Below are 15,059 nucleotides of genomic sequence, written 5' to 3'. Positions count from 1 at the left end.
TATGACGTCAAGCATCTTGGTTGGATTTCCTGAAATAAATGATATATATGACACTTCATGCCTCTGATGATCTGGTATCATAGCAGGAGATGGCTGCTGGGATAGAACTATTACTTATTTCACGACTAATTGATTTGCGATCATGTAAAGGTTACTGTCTGCAGTCTCTAATGGAGCAGAATTGCCACTGTTATGAGCGGTTCTGTGGATGCTAGCACTTGATCATAGCACACAGCATTTGATTATCTGCTGGCATCCAAGTCTGACAGCAAAGTGTGATGAGATCTTTATTGCCTTACATGTTATTGTTCTGACAGATTATTTTCAGATATACTGTAAGAATCATGACCTCCATCTAAATCTCAGTGCAAAGTTAAGAATGCACCAATGTCTTTTCCGTATTCTGAGTTAAAATCTAATGTTACATTGTCCTCATTTCTGCCATTTATACTAAACAACAATTAGGGATTTTAAATATTTTTGTTCATGTTTTTTTAAAAATTGTGTGCTCAGTCTTGACAAAAAAAATCCCTGAACATACTCATGATCTCTAACTTTTTTTGTTCAGTATATAGCAACAGTATTGCACTTCACCAGCAGAAATATTTTGTTATGAGAACTGTTGTGAACATTATACTAATGTTTTTGTTCAAATTGGTAAAATCGATCCTGTTTGTAATTCATAGAATGTAAACAGATAATTTTCTTTGAAATGTAATATGCCTGTATTGGTCTTGATGATCAATTTCCAAGGATGTCAAACAAGGTGAGAGTTAAACCAGATATTTGATCAGGCAAACACAATATTTATGATGGTAATAAAACTGAGATTGCCATGGTAAGGTAACATAAAGTAGTAAAGTAGTATCGGTGCCTGTTCGAAGCAGTAAATGGATGTAGAATAAAGCCCCACCCTGTCACATGGGGTCAAACTATTTTTAAGCGACACAGAAAGGTCTCTTAACATCATTTGTAAGTCCTACTGACCTATTTGTAAAATATTTTATGGGAGTGAGTGCGGGTTAGGAGTGTAAGCCATGACAGTTTTATTAGTTTTATTTTAGTGTGTAAACGTGGGATGAAAGCCCAAAGTGATGTATGGTTAAAAATATGTATGATATTAATGTATATTTGTTTAACACTTTATCCATGGCCTAAAGCCTGCTCCTTGTGAAATAATATAAGTTGTTGATATGAATTTAACTTACCGACATGTTTTGATATGATATTGAAAAAGAATTAAAACAAATTCAAAATTGATAAAAAACAGCTGTTCAACTGTGCTTAAGTTAACTTGTGGTATGTCAAGTGAGTTTCATTGATGCAGAAAAAGTGTGTGGATTTTTGCTTTGAAGAGGGGTATGAGGGATTTATTTTGCCTCTCAGAAATCCATCAGAGAACGTTATTCCTCTCCAAGGCGGGATACACAGTATTTTATAAAGATCACGTGGACCAATCAGATCTCATCATTCTGACATGGAGGTATGATAAAGTATTTTATCAAGATCACATGGACCAATCAGATCTCATCATTTTGACATGGAGGTTTGATGGCTCAAATTATGCTCTTCGCTCCCTCTAGAACAATAATCAAGCTGCCTGCCTGTCTGTTTCATTCACATAGTTATGTTTTTCAGCTGGATACTCATTTGGAATGAAGTCACATGCCTTGCTCGATCATTAATAGTGTAACGATTTAAAAAATATGTCTGTCAACAAGTTTAAACTTTTGAGTAAAACAACAAATTCTAAACATTTCCCATATATTATAACTCTGTATAGTTCTGTATTGAAGAAAATGACCATTGCTGAAGTATGCTACCTTGGAGAATGGTATGGTAAATAAACCATGCATGAAGCAATTACATGTAGATCTTATTGATCACCTGTCATTAATTCATATTGATTTGTAGCACTCTACTGACTACAAATTATTATCATGACCTTAACTAATGCAAGGTCAGCTATTTTATCTCTGATGTCAGTACAGTATGAACTCTGGTTGTTGCACCCATCTTATCTTTCTTGATTCGTAAAGGGATCATTGGAGTGAGTTTAATTGCCTGATCACCCCACTCTGCTGCCTCCCTGACACACAAACCCAATAATGTTTTCCTGACTACTACCATACACATGACTTGCTGCACTGGTTTACTCCATACATCAGATTACAGGGCCAGTTCTTGACAGATTGGATGTGATTGGTTTTCCTATTAACCTGTTAACTGTCCATAGGACTTTGAAGCTATATGTTAATTGAGATGCCTTGTCTGGGTGTGTGTTGTAAAGAGGTCACTGTTTAATATCACAGCCTATATGGAATGTTTGTGTTAGGTGTTTAATAGCTCACCTTAACAAAGCAGAGGCTAAGTGGTTTGTTTCGCTGGATGTCTTCATTAGTGTTTATTGAGGTTTGTGTTCATTGTTAGATTCACAAGTTTAGATGATAATTTATTGCAGGATTGGATTTTGATATGGCAATAGACATAAATAGACTTTTCACTTTATTTGTCTTGTATTCTTCAAGAAGTCTAGAGGGGTTTGTTGGTTGTTGTTGTGTTAGGGGAGGTCGGGTAGCCTACTGGATAAAGCATTGGTTGTTGTTGTGTTTGGGGTGGTTGGGTATTTTTCTGTAAAACTATACTTACCTTAAGAACACGTAAGGTGAGAAGATTTTTACAGAAAGATATTGCTCCGCTTTTGTCCATTGCTGAAAAAAATGTTTACTGGTGTCACCACTTATTTATTGACAAATTTTGTTATTGTTGTCAAAGCATGGTCTCAGTGGAAAATAAATAATCATTTGTCTTGATACAATGAATAAACTCCCAGGTCCTCCATTCAAGCACTTAGATTAAGAGCAGGTGGATTACTACATGCCTACTCTGTTATCCTAGCAGTTAGTTGACATGACAGATCATTGGTTAATGGGCACATGAGCACAAATCCAGTAATTGATACAATGTTACACATCCATGTTAAGTTAGGCATGCCGATAATTGCTGTACAGGTGGACTGATCTGATATAACCCAAGCCTAAAGTAATCCTGAGACTAGTGTCTACGTCCTTGCTGGAATGTGAAGGGTTTGTTGCCTTGTCCACTCACCTGAAATACTACCTCTAATAATGTCAGGTGGTTCAAATCCTTGTGTAAATATGCCATCAGCGAAAACAAAAGATTTTGAGTGCTGATTGTTCTGAATGATGCACCTGAGAATTACAACCATAATCTTGCCCTTCTATCAAAGTACTGCTGTGATAAACGTAGTTATCGTTATCAGTCCACAGTTGAGTTATGGTTTTATGAAACACTTGTTGGCTGTTTTTATTACAGAAGTCATTTTGGATCAACAAATTGTATCATGGGTAAAACAGGACATCCTGCTGAAAGCCTCTAGTGCTTAATATAATGTGGCCGAAACAGATCTTTTCCAAATTCAGCTATTCCCTACTCTCTTTCATATCATTCTACTGATGCGGTGTTAAAGGAAAGGAGGGTTTATTTATATGTATTTGTATACTAACATACAGAAATAGACTCCATGAGAGAAGTTCAACAAGTCAACAGCTTATTTTGGACTAGTGGTTTATGTAACATTTAGAGCACTCAGGTAGTGTTTTCAGAGTTTTCACCAGTCATGTGACAAGCGGACAAGTTCTCAAACTGTGGGAGTCAATGGGAATGTATTGTTGGAAGAGATCCCCAAAATGCATCACAGCATTCTGGTCTTGATGTGTCTGTGGAATTGTTCCTGGAGATCTAGGCAACACTCAAGTAGGAGTTCAAGTGGCTTACTTTGATTGAGGCATGGTTGAATTGCACATTACCTTTTAGAATGGTTTGGAAGTGCTCATCGCAGGTGTTTCATCAGTGGAACCAAATTTAGATCAACACACCAAAATTGACTCTTTGATCTAAACAGCTCTGGTAGAACTGCGATTGCATTGGAGTGGAAGGACACAATGTTGGTGTTTAAGTTTCATTGATGAGTTAATTCTAACTGGAAACTGTTTCCATTGAAGAATTAGAACTTTTGAAATTTTCAGGTGCATTAACTATTGGAAGTGTGTGTTGTTTTCAATGGAATTGGATCTCCATGAGGAGGTTTTAGTTATTTCTCGTAATATTCACGGAACAAATGGATGAATCTGATGAAAGTCATTGACTTGTGGAATTGTTAGATTATGCCCAAAAGATTATGTGTGCGGATTTAGAATTAATATGATATGTTTTCATAAGGATTTATTAAAAACTGCAATTATTTTATCATTCATAACACAGTTATGGATTTATGTGTATTAATAGGAACTCTATTCTTGTGTCAATAATTACTTTGTATGAATTTTCCATTCATGTCTTTGAACATGACACAGCTGAATGAGATTAGAGTGTAGTATTAGTACTTGCTTGAACCAGTAATTAGAAAGTGTGCACAGAGTGAATGAGATATGATAATAGACTGGCCTCAGATATACTACAAGGTGGTTATGGCAGATGTATAGGTTGATCAATATGGGATGTATTTGCCTACACTCTGTCCACATTGTTGACAGCTATGCCATAGATGAGAGACAAAGCAACCATATCAACAGCGTGACTGGTACACTTACATAGTATACTCTCCATTATTAGAATACTTCCGACAGTGACTAATGTGTTACTTCATTTCTGTCTTTGTTGATGTCTATTCAATGTAAGCTTTGGTTTTCGGTGTATTTGAATTTACTTACATGCTATTTGCTTTTCTCCGTATCATTTCAACATGAGATGTTGTTGACGTTATGTTGTTAACAGTGAAAGGCAGTCTAACCTCACCACAATATATGACTATCTTGTAATGGGTATGACCATCTTGTGATAAATATGATCTCCAGGTTTTGTATACCCAGAAACCTGGCTTAAATTCATTAACATAAAATATTAGTCTTCACTGATGTAGTTTAAGAGTATTTTCAAAACTGTGTTGATATGAACTATTTCTTGAAATACGGTCAGAGAGTACAGTTTTGTGAGTGGGCATGACAAACGTTGCCTTTATGTTGCCTTTAAAGAAGTGCCTGGAACTACTGTGCAATACTGATGAATATATTATCTTATGTGACAAGATATGTCCACTCTGCAATAAGGAAGCTGAGTGCACAAGCAGTTAAAAAACAAGCCTCTTGGATCATTATTGTTGTCGCTGGATTAACTGTGGATTAAGGATGAAGGATACACTTGGAAGTATATGTAAATCATTTTGAATTTACTGTAGTGGTAGTGATTGGAGAGAACAATGGATTAACTGTGGATTAAGGATTATGGAAACACTCAGAAGTATGTGTTAAGTCATTGTGTTGACAGTGAGTGGAGAAAACTGTGGATATGGATCATTTGTATGGTGTCTTCTTGGTTTGTGATCTTGAATGAATTTTAAATTGTGGCATTAATCAGTATTCAATTGAAGAAGATATTGAATGGGTTTGTTTTGTGTGAGATCCTCTGAGATACCTATGTGTGATCAACTGTAAGATGGCTCCATGCATGTACCAGTAAGTTCATATTGACAACATCAGATGCCAGGTATAATCTTCTAGACATCTGTGTTCAATCTAATGGTGTTTGTGAGCTTTAGCATTCTAGATGTGTCACACAGTCCAGACTGTGTGAATGTTGTGCTCATCACATATGTCAAAAAAGTAATTCACACTATCTTGTGTTTTGATACAGATCTAGGAGAGACAGAACTTTGGCTGCAGACTTGCAGATTTAACACATTTTTTAATGGATTGTTAAGGATTGTCACCTTTCAAAAACTCATAGGTTTATATGAGAAATATTTATTATTTATTTCTGTATGAACATACAGATCTTTTATCTGTCAAATTTATCACATTTGGACACATATAAATACTTGTTGTAATAGTGAAAAATCTTCATGCAAATTTAATACGTCCCATCAGCCATCCATAAGTGTATAGACAGACTTTGAGTACGGCTGCATAAGCCTTATGTAACCTTAGATTAGAGGGCACCATTGGAATTTCAGGATTAGCCCTGAGCTTGCAATCATCAGCCTCGAGTTAACATGAAACATTTGATGCCTAAAGCTCTCACATTTGTATGGAGCAAATACTATTGCCTTATGACTATAGAAAGTTGAAAATAGTTTTTATTTAAGTTAGACTTAATAGATAGCTATATCAAGGGTAGCAGAGTTGCTTCACTTTCATATCAACTGGACGAGGTGGGAATGAGTGCAAACCAGAGAAACTGCAATGTTATTTATGACTATCTATTATTCACCCCTAAGACTGACTAATATGTCAGTTGTGATTCAATTTGTATTGACAGTCTGCAGGAAAGTATGATCACATTAACCCCGGAGTCATATACATGGTGGTTTTTTTAACTTTTGTAATCAACTGAAGAGTTAAATGTGCGAATTCTGATGCAAAATAGATTGAGGAAGCTGTTTTTGATAATTATTTAGAATATTTTGATCAATGTTTTTAAATACATATTCAGTTACCTATTGTCTTAAATACAAGGTCAGGTGCTAATAGAATTATTTATGTAATATATTTCAGAAACCAAATCTGATGTCAGTCTTTAATGTCATTGTTATACATAAAATATTTTGACATCTGTGGTGCTCTTTGAAGGAGAATGTGTTGGAAACATTTGAACTTGTTAAGGATTTGTATTACAAGTTAATGCACTGCTGTAGCCATTATGCCTTCCTACAGTGGAGGTGTCTTCAGTTGGACCAAGTCTCATGTCAGGTGTGAAGTGTTCTAAACATTACGTGTTTCAAGGGACCCAACTTCATCTATCATGCGCTGACACAGACATTATTGTAGACTTTTATCTTTTCTTGTGAAGTGAAGGATAAATTTCAGCAGGTCTGTACTAACCCTAATACTATTCCCAGGGTGTCTGTACATATCGTTGTGATTGGGAAAATATTGAAGTTTCAAGTCAAATTCACCACTGGCCAGTTGAGGGCATAGCAGGCCGCTAAGGACCTCATTTTCCTGTGATGAGAACATTACCTATATCATGAAATTGCTCCCTACGGACCTATTGTGAACAATGGCGGAAGACACTCGCTCACCTATGACATCCATGAATCTGATAGACTTTTTCCGGACCTCTCTCCGGAGACACAGAAGGTAATGTTTCCACCAATGCACATCCTATTAAACGGGAACTGTGTGAAATATTGTTTATTGATGCTGATTGAGTGTCAGACGGGATTTATTCATGGCAGTTACAGTTGTCAAAACTACTACCAGCCCAGCAGCTTCAATTATGGAATTATTTTTTTTTGTGCCTCACAGGATCTGTCTGCTGAAGCCGAGATGGAAAGGAGATGCTAAATCTACATGGTTTCTTGGCACCATGCAGATGTATAGTTGGCGATCATAGTTGCATTTGGAAATGTTTTTGTTGACATTGTTTTTATCATGGGGTGTTAGAGTGGAAATAGTATTCCCTCACTACAATTCAGGGTTTGATAACAAAGTGTGAAGATATTTCATGATGTCCCCACACTGTGGTGTGGCTGGAATTTTGGTAAAGGCTGTAGAAAACCATATACACACTCACTCATTCTCTTCAGTGTCTGTAATGTTAGTTCTTCCTGAGGCAAGGGTGTAAACTGACTACTGGAATTCCGTGGCTCGATCGTAGTGCAACCAGTGCACCATCTCTTCTATGTCCCGTTTATTGACCAATCAGATTCTACCTCTCACATCACTTGCATTTGCTTCAAACAAAATGGCATCACCCAGTCAAAACGATCTTATCGATAATCAAGTTCTATATTGTAATAAAATGGGCCTTACCTTGTGAGGAGCATCAAATCATTTGAACTTCTTGATTAAAAACATGAAATGATTTGCCAAATATCCTTTGGCGGTACACATGCTTTGCAAATCCTACAGTTGATTGTAATCAGCATGTTGCAATCCGTGTTGTTTACGAACGTGATGTCTAGTTCATTGGGAGATTTTGATTGGACTGTGAATAGTCAGTCAAGCCAAAATGTAACTCCAGAATTCCAGCCTAGTGGAAACAAGACTTTTACAGTCAGTTAACTCCCTTGCCTCGGAAAGATGCATGTAACTTGTTTAATTGCTACAGTATGATCACAATAAGTCCCCAACAACAAGGCAACTTCAGTGTTGAAGAGTCTTATAAATGATTTGAGGTAATTGCGATTTGGGGGTGATGAACATTGTGATAGAGGCACAGCTGACAATACTTCTGAAAGGACAGTATAGTGCATGTTTGTCAGTCGAACATCATTTACCAGTGCCATATGTCGTGAGTGAGATTAGTTCAACATGAATTTGAACAGTATTTTGGCCAATCACCATGTCGACTTACTGTTGGTGAGAAGCCCCAAAATGAAAGGGATTATAGTCCTGAACCACTGTAGTAAAACCCACAAGCTCTACTATGGTACTGACTTACTGACAATCTTGATCAGGGTAAGTCTGTGGAAATCAGCAGACCCTGGCACAGCCACGGGACACAACTCTGCACAGCAAGTTGTGGTGTAGTAGATCACTCTGCCCTTGTAGTCTTGCCATGCCAATGTATGTATATTCACATTTGTGTAGTCTCTTCGTCTTTGAAGATTGTTGGACATCAACAAGACTTGATATCTGAATTTTTTTACTTCACATTTTACAATTCAATTTTGAATTTGAACAACAAAAACAATTGGTCAAACTTTAACACATGAATTCTATATATGTACATATATATATGCATAACACAATAAGAGGAACCTTCTTGACACATGCATTTGTAAACCTTAAATGATAAGTCTGTGATTCAACAATTGCAGTTTTAGGAATATAATGGAATATTCAGAATCACAATTTCTTGACCAACTTCTTTTTTATTACAACTGGAGCAACATTTCCTCTTTGTAATTAAGAAGTTAATCAGCCATACTCTCTTGTCATGGGGCGGTCTGGTAGCCTAGTAGTTAAAGTGTTGGCCTGTCATGCCAAAGACCCGGGTTCGATTCCTGACATGGGTACACTGTGTGAAGCCCATTTCTGGTGTCCCCTGCCGTGATATTGCTGGAATATTGCTAAAAGCGGCATAAAATCATACTCACTCACACATTCTCTTGTCATGAGCACAACCAACTGCTAAATGCCACACAAAGACACAGTTATATATTGTTCAACATGTTCAAAGTGAATCATATTACATAATGAAAATAATTCATCCTAGTCAATCCTTCTTAATACTTCATTATCTATTTGCAGTAAAAAGGAACTCCATCGGTCTAAGACTCTACCAGTGATTGATGTTAGTCATATCCTAAAAGTCACCTCCAGCAACAGTCTCAAGGTCACAGACAACACGACCAGCAGGAAGTTCTCAGCGCCAGGGGAGATAACGGAAACATGCAGTCGAGATGATTCTAACAGTTCTGGTAGGTCACATCTTTCAGTCACCCTGTGTAAAAAAACATGTAAAATTGACATCAGGCCAGACCAATATATTCCTTGTTTACAGACCAAGGTGCCGATGTACAAAGCGATCTCAGTACAAAGGTGATAGATTTATGACAGTCATAGTGCTACGGTTGTTTTGTATATAAAGGCACCAGTCTGTCAGATTTTAGCGATATAAATATATTGTTGATAATCTGTCAAGGGAAATAATCATAAGACATTTTTTGAAAATATGTGTGTCATAGGTAAAATATGATTAGGGTAATAGGCTCAAATCATTAATAAATGTAGACATCGATCTATTTGTTTCAAAACATGATTTTTATTCCCCTGCCTGAAGTATTTGGGGTTACAAGAATCTGTAAAACAAGTAATTTAAGTTAACCTGGTCTTAAATGGCAGGAAACTAGTTGTAAAAATATTTCATCGCTTCATCTATTTATTCTGCAATTTACTGGGGTTTTCTCAATACCTGTGCACTATTGAAAAATGGCCTCAAACCTTAAGATCAAGTAGTAGCTGAATATAGACAGTACTTGACAGTGTGGACACATGGAGGTTTGCTCTCATGAACATGAAGGTCGATCAGTGTCGTTGCACCCTGAGGTCTTTGATTATTGGATGTAACCACCAGTTTGCTGGCTGTGGTCAGAATTACACTCCATGGTCATATTTAATTGTTACAAAAGAACAACTCTGCTATCCCTATGAGATTGAATTCACCATCCATCTATGGAGCCAATTATGTATCTGAACCAGACCTTACTTTGTGGGCTTCACAGAAGCATTACCAGGTATATTTATTGCCAGACTTGTTCTGACTGTCTAGAAGTGGAAGGCTGAAGAAAAACAGTCTAACCTGACTAAGATAATTAGACATTTCTGGCCAGTCCTTGCCTTTAAAGACATAAGGGCCAACCATTTGAATTTTTGTGAGGGGGACTGAAATAGTTTAAAAAAAATATATTCTGTTCCCCCCAATAGTGGAAAAACATAATTTTTTTCTGCAGTTTTACAAAGAAAATAATCAGTCACTGGACATGTTGGATGTTCTGAAAGCGTGTGTTGTTTGGCTCAGTGTGTTGTTTCAGCGGTATTAAGTCTAATTTTTGTTGACTGAAAAAATATTCTGTAAATGTGACTGGTCGTTACAGTTACTTAAAATTGACAGCTACTTCTCAGAAACACACCCGACTGTCAAAACAACCATATATTTGTTTGTTATCAAGGCCAGTCAACCCTTTTACAGTAATAAATCTAGGTGTGAAGCTATAATACAACTCAGACTGCTGTCCTGAGATTATAAAATCTCCAAATCTGAATCTCACTGAAAGTGTAGACTCCATGCAATTCCACGAAGTAGCAGAAGTCATGATCCTCACATCATCGGATCTTGGGCAGTCTGAAAAAACAGAATTCTGGAGCTCTGGGCATGCATGTACTGCATATCTGGTAATGAGGATCGATAGACACTGGAGCAACTCAATAGAACTGGGCCAGTCATGTCTAGGCAGACTGACAAATGTAAAACATGATATCATCATCACCACTTTCCAATTTCCCAAACAGGTAATTAAGATGTATCTACTTGAGAGCAATGACCTCTTAAAAGGTCTCTGGTGAGTGAAACTTTGACTTGGATGTGCCATTTTTGAGGCGCCACAATAGAATCCTGGAAACTGCTGTGCTAACTCCATTTCCTGTGTGCAGATATTGTTACTGTGTTGCAGGCAACTCAACATATCATAAACTTCAAAATAGCTGTTATCACATGAAAAATTATATTTATTGCAACTTTCGAGGGTTAAAATTGGTTCTGACTTTGTTTATCTGGAGTCAAAGAATGGAAAGATCCAGATTTGTAACTTATGTCAAAGTGAGTGAGTGAGTATGGTTTTACGCCGCTTTTAGCAATGTTCTAGCAATGTCATGGCGGGGGACACCAGAAATGGGCTACACACATTGTTCCCATGTCAGGAATCGAACCAGGGTCTTCGGCGTGACGAGCAAATGCTTTAACCACTAGGCTTCCCGACCGCCCAAACTGATGTCAAAGGTCATATGTGGTACTGTTTTGTGAACTGATAAACTCGCTTCTTTATTGGGATGAGTTTGTTATGTATAAAACTGCATTGCAATATGACTGCAGTGGGTACATATCAAAAATATGTTCTGAAAACAGATGACAGATGGATCCATGAAAGGGACATGACTTTAACTCTGTTCTTGTGAACAAAATTTAAGTTTAGTTATATGAAATTGTGACTTTTAAGAAATAACACCCAAATCAAGAAAATCATATTGTCATATTTCTTTTGTACTTGACAAAATATGTTGCAGTCAACTGGTGCGTGGCCATATTGTTACCATAATCACCAAAATAATCATCCCGACTGCTAGGAAGATGACAAAATGGGGCTCTTATAAAGACAATATATAAGGCGTGAAGTTTTATTCAAGTGAGAGAAAGCAACTTTCATTCAAATGATTATGAAGTTATGGAACAAACTTTGTTAAACGTTGATGAAGTGGTATTATTTGTGAACGATGAAAGTAGGTTCTTGAAAGGGATGAGTTTATTGCCTGTAAATTTATATTGTGATACAACCGCACTGGGTGTTTTCGGGAATTGTTGCTCAAGTTTGAGGAGCCCAGATGACTTCCATGCTGCCATGACAGCTGGAATATTGCTGACTGCAACATTAAACAGCATGCACTCCTCCAATAAACAGTTATGGGAACAAATGGTTTTTTAATACAAGTGAAGATTCTGACTGACGTATGCTGAAGATTTAATAATAGCTAGTGGCTCAAAAAAAGCTTCCATTCCTTTTCAGATTGTTTATGAATCAGGAATGATGTAAATTGCATGGAGTGTCTGCTAAGTAGTTGAATCACTCAAGGCAAGCTGACATGTGTCCATCTTGTTGGATAGTCTTTCAGATGCAAACATAGCTTGTCTGTCTTTTCTCTGAATCGTGCAAGTAGAATTTTGTACCAGTCGATCAGATTCCATAATAAATGTCACAAGGATTTGGTCCATATTCACATCCTGTTCCTGCAGTCTAATCTGTTTTGTCTTCTGTTATATGATCCATGGGTCCAGTTGTAAGTTTTAAATTAATTTAACATCATCTGGAGATTCAAGTTGCCCCAAATAAGCTGAATTTTGTTGTTTGATTGGATATAGATGATAATTATAATGTAATGCAGTAGTTTTGTGAGTGAGAAAATATGGTTTTATGCTGTTTTTAGCTATCTTCAACACCAAACTGGAAACACCGACAATGGGTTTCACACATTGCACTGATGTAGAGTAGTTGTATGTCCCTCATTTATGTAGACATTAACATTGTTTTTTATTTAACATATATAAAGCATTTTCCTTGTACTACAGTCTTAAGTGAGGATTGTGTGGTCACAAAGGGTTGTCTGGCTAAATGTGTGTCAAACAGTGTGAGGGGTAGAATAGGTCTTCAGCAACCCATGCTTGCCGTAAAAGGCGACTATGCTTGTCGTAAGAGGCGACTAACAGGATCGGGTGGTCAGACTCGCTGACTTGGTTGATTCATGTCATCGATCCCAATTGCGTAGATCGATGCCCATGATGTCAATGACTGGATTGTCTGGTCCAGACTTGATTATTTACAGGCTGCCGTCATATAGCTGGAGTATTGCTGAGTGTGGCGTAAAACAACCAACCAACCAACCAACCAAACAGTGTGAATCGGTGCTCATGCTATCTGGCTCTGTCTTTCCTGGCTCAGTTGTCATTATATACAGGCCATTGTAATGTAGCTGGAGTGATTCTGACCGAGTCATACATCAACTGTCACTCACATCGCAAGGTCCGGTCCAGCTTCATCAGCCTGTGCGGGATCTATTGGTGTAATGATGGCACGAATTGTATCACACGCAGATGTGGATGTTTAAGAAATAAGCAACGAGTGGGAGTTGAGCGGGAGTTGTTTATCGTACGTTTATGCAGGCCACATGGTTTATTCTCCCTGCAGTGTTTTATTGTACGATAAACAGCGATCCCGAGTCGTTTATTTCTTATATGAGATATCAACATAACATGTTGTCTCTTTAAGGATGTTTGTAAAAAGTACACACTTTAAAAATATTTACACATATTTAAATACTGATGACTCCCTGACAATTTATCTCTATCAATTCTCCCAATATGGATTGTCATATCTCTCTCACTTTTGGAAATGATCGTTCAGCCATTCCATTTATCTATGTTGCCCAGTTACATCTATGGTACAACTCACTAGACACTCCCCTTTCAAAAATAACATTGTCAAATTTATGACGTCATCAAGTTGCGAGCACATGTTCGAATCTCCAGAAGTGACGTCATGATAGAACAATGTTTTAATAAACCATGCTTCGTTTTTTATTGTTCTTTGCGATTTATTACGTAGCTATCTTATATTCAGAAGTACGTAAGCATGCCCCGTTCATTGGCTTATCAGCTCTTCATCATGACAAGAGCCTGATGGTAATCATGATAAACAAAATGTGACTGAAAACAAAATGTCCCTGTCTAGTGTACATAAATCATTAATCATTGCGTGGAAGTGATATGCACTGGTCCTGTCACAGTGAACATTCTTGAAACATCATTACTGCAAATAAACAGAGATATTTGAATGACAATTTGAATCATCATTCAGAAAATGTACTTTTGATGTAATTGTCCTTGTCAACATGAAATGGAATATCATGTGTCTGTCAGATGACAAAAATGTCAGATCAGTCATTCAGAAATATGTGAAGCAATGCCCTGAGCAAAGTAATACAGTATTTAACAACATATTGATTCAAACTTGTTATTCAGATTCTGTGTTGGCAGGCCACAACTCTTGCAGACATATTTAGTCTGCTGTGCGGTAGCCAGACATAGTCTGCTGTACAGCTAGGCCACAACTCTTGCAGACATATTAAGTCTGCTGTGCGGTAGCCAGACATAGTCTGCTGTTCAGGCCACAACTCTTGCAGACATATTTAGTCTGCTGTGCGGTAGCCAGACATAGTCTGCTGTTCAGGCCACAACTCTTGCAGACATATTTAGTCTGCTGTGCGGTAGCCAGACATAGTCTGCGTATCTAGTCTTGTTAGCATTTCATTTTTCAAAATTCCTCGTATTTTAGTGACAATGGCCCGGTTAAAATTGCAATGGCATGATTGAAATGTTCCCCGTGCATAAAGGGTACAAAATAATGTCTTATAAGTTCATGCTTTAAAGTTTACACTGTTTCTTTCATGCTGATTGGCTGAAGGGGTAGCCACGTGATATGATATTTGGAGTTCACACAACTGTGAACGGACAAAAAAGTTCACACGATGTGAACAATTTTTTGTGAAATTGATCGTGTGAACTTTTGCCGGAACTACTTTCCTAGGTTTCCCCAAATCCTCGATCGGTGTTTACGATCAACTTGTTTTTCTGTTTTCTTTTTAATCCCTGCATTTATCAGCATATAATTATTTTAGTATTTTGTCTGGGCCTATAACATTTCATCTGACTTATAAATAAATAAATGCTTTGGTTCTGGTGTTTGATGTCGTCTAGCTGCTACTTGT

General features: G+C 37.2%; 1 protein-coding gene across 3 annotated transcripts in view; it reads left to right on the top strand.

The window, feature by feature from the left end:
- LOC139468223 (ankyrin repeat and fibronectin type-III domain-containing protein 1-like) overlaps positions 1-15,059 on the top strand; it is a 212,748-nt gene that overhangs the window by 101,592 nt on the left and 96,097 nt on the right. For all 3 annotated transcript variants that reach the window (XM_071250046.1, XM_071250045.1, XM_071250047.1), the window contains one exon: positions 9,276-9,445. In XM_071250046.1, coding sequence (XP_071106147.1) covers positions 9,276-9,445 — 170 coding nt within the window. The remainder of the gene's footprint in view (positions 1-9,275; positions 9,446-15,059) is intronic.

This window comes from Haliotis cracherodii, unplaced genomic scaffold (assembly GCF_022045235.1).
Source record: "Haliotis cracherodii isolate W230 unplaced genomic scaffold, xgHalCrac1.p SCAF_2, whole genome shotgun sequence".
NCBI classification, from domain to species: Eukaryota; Metazoa; Mollusca; class Gastropoda; order Lepetellida; family Haliotidae; genus Haliotis; species Haliotis cracherodii.
Note: the sequence above shows the minus strand (reverse complement) of the source record. Positions and strands in the feature narration are given on the sequence as shown.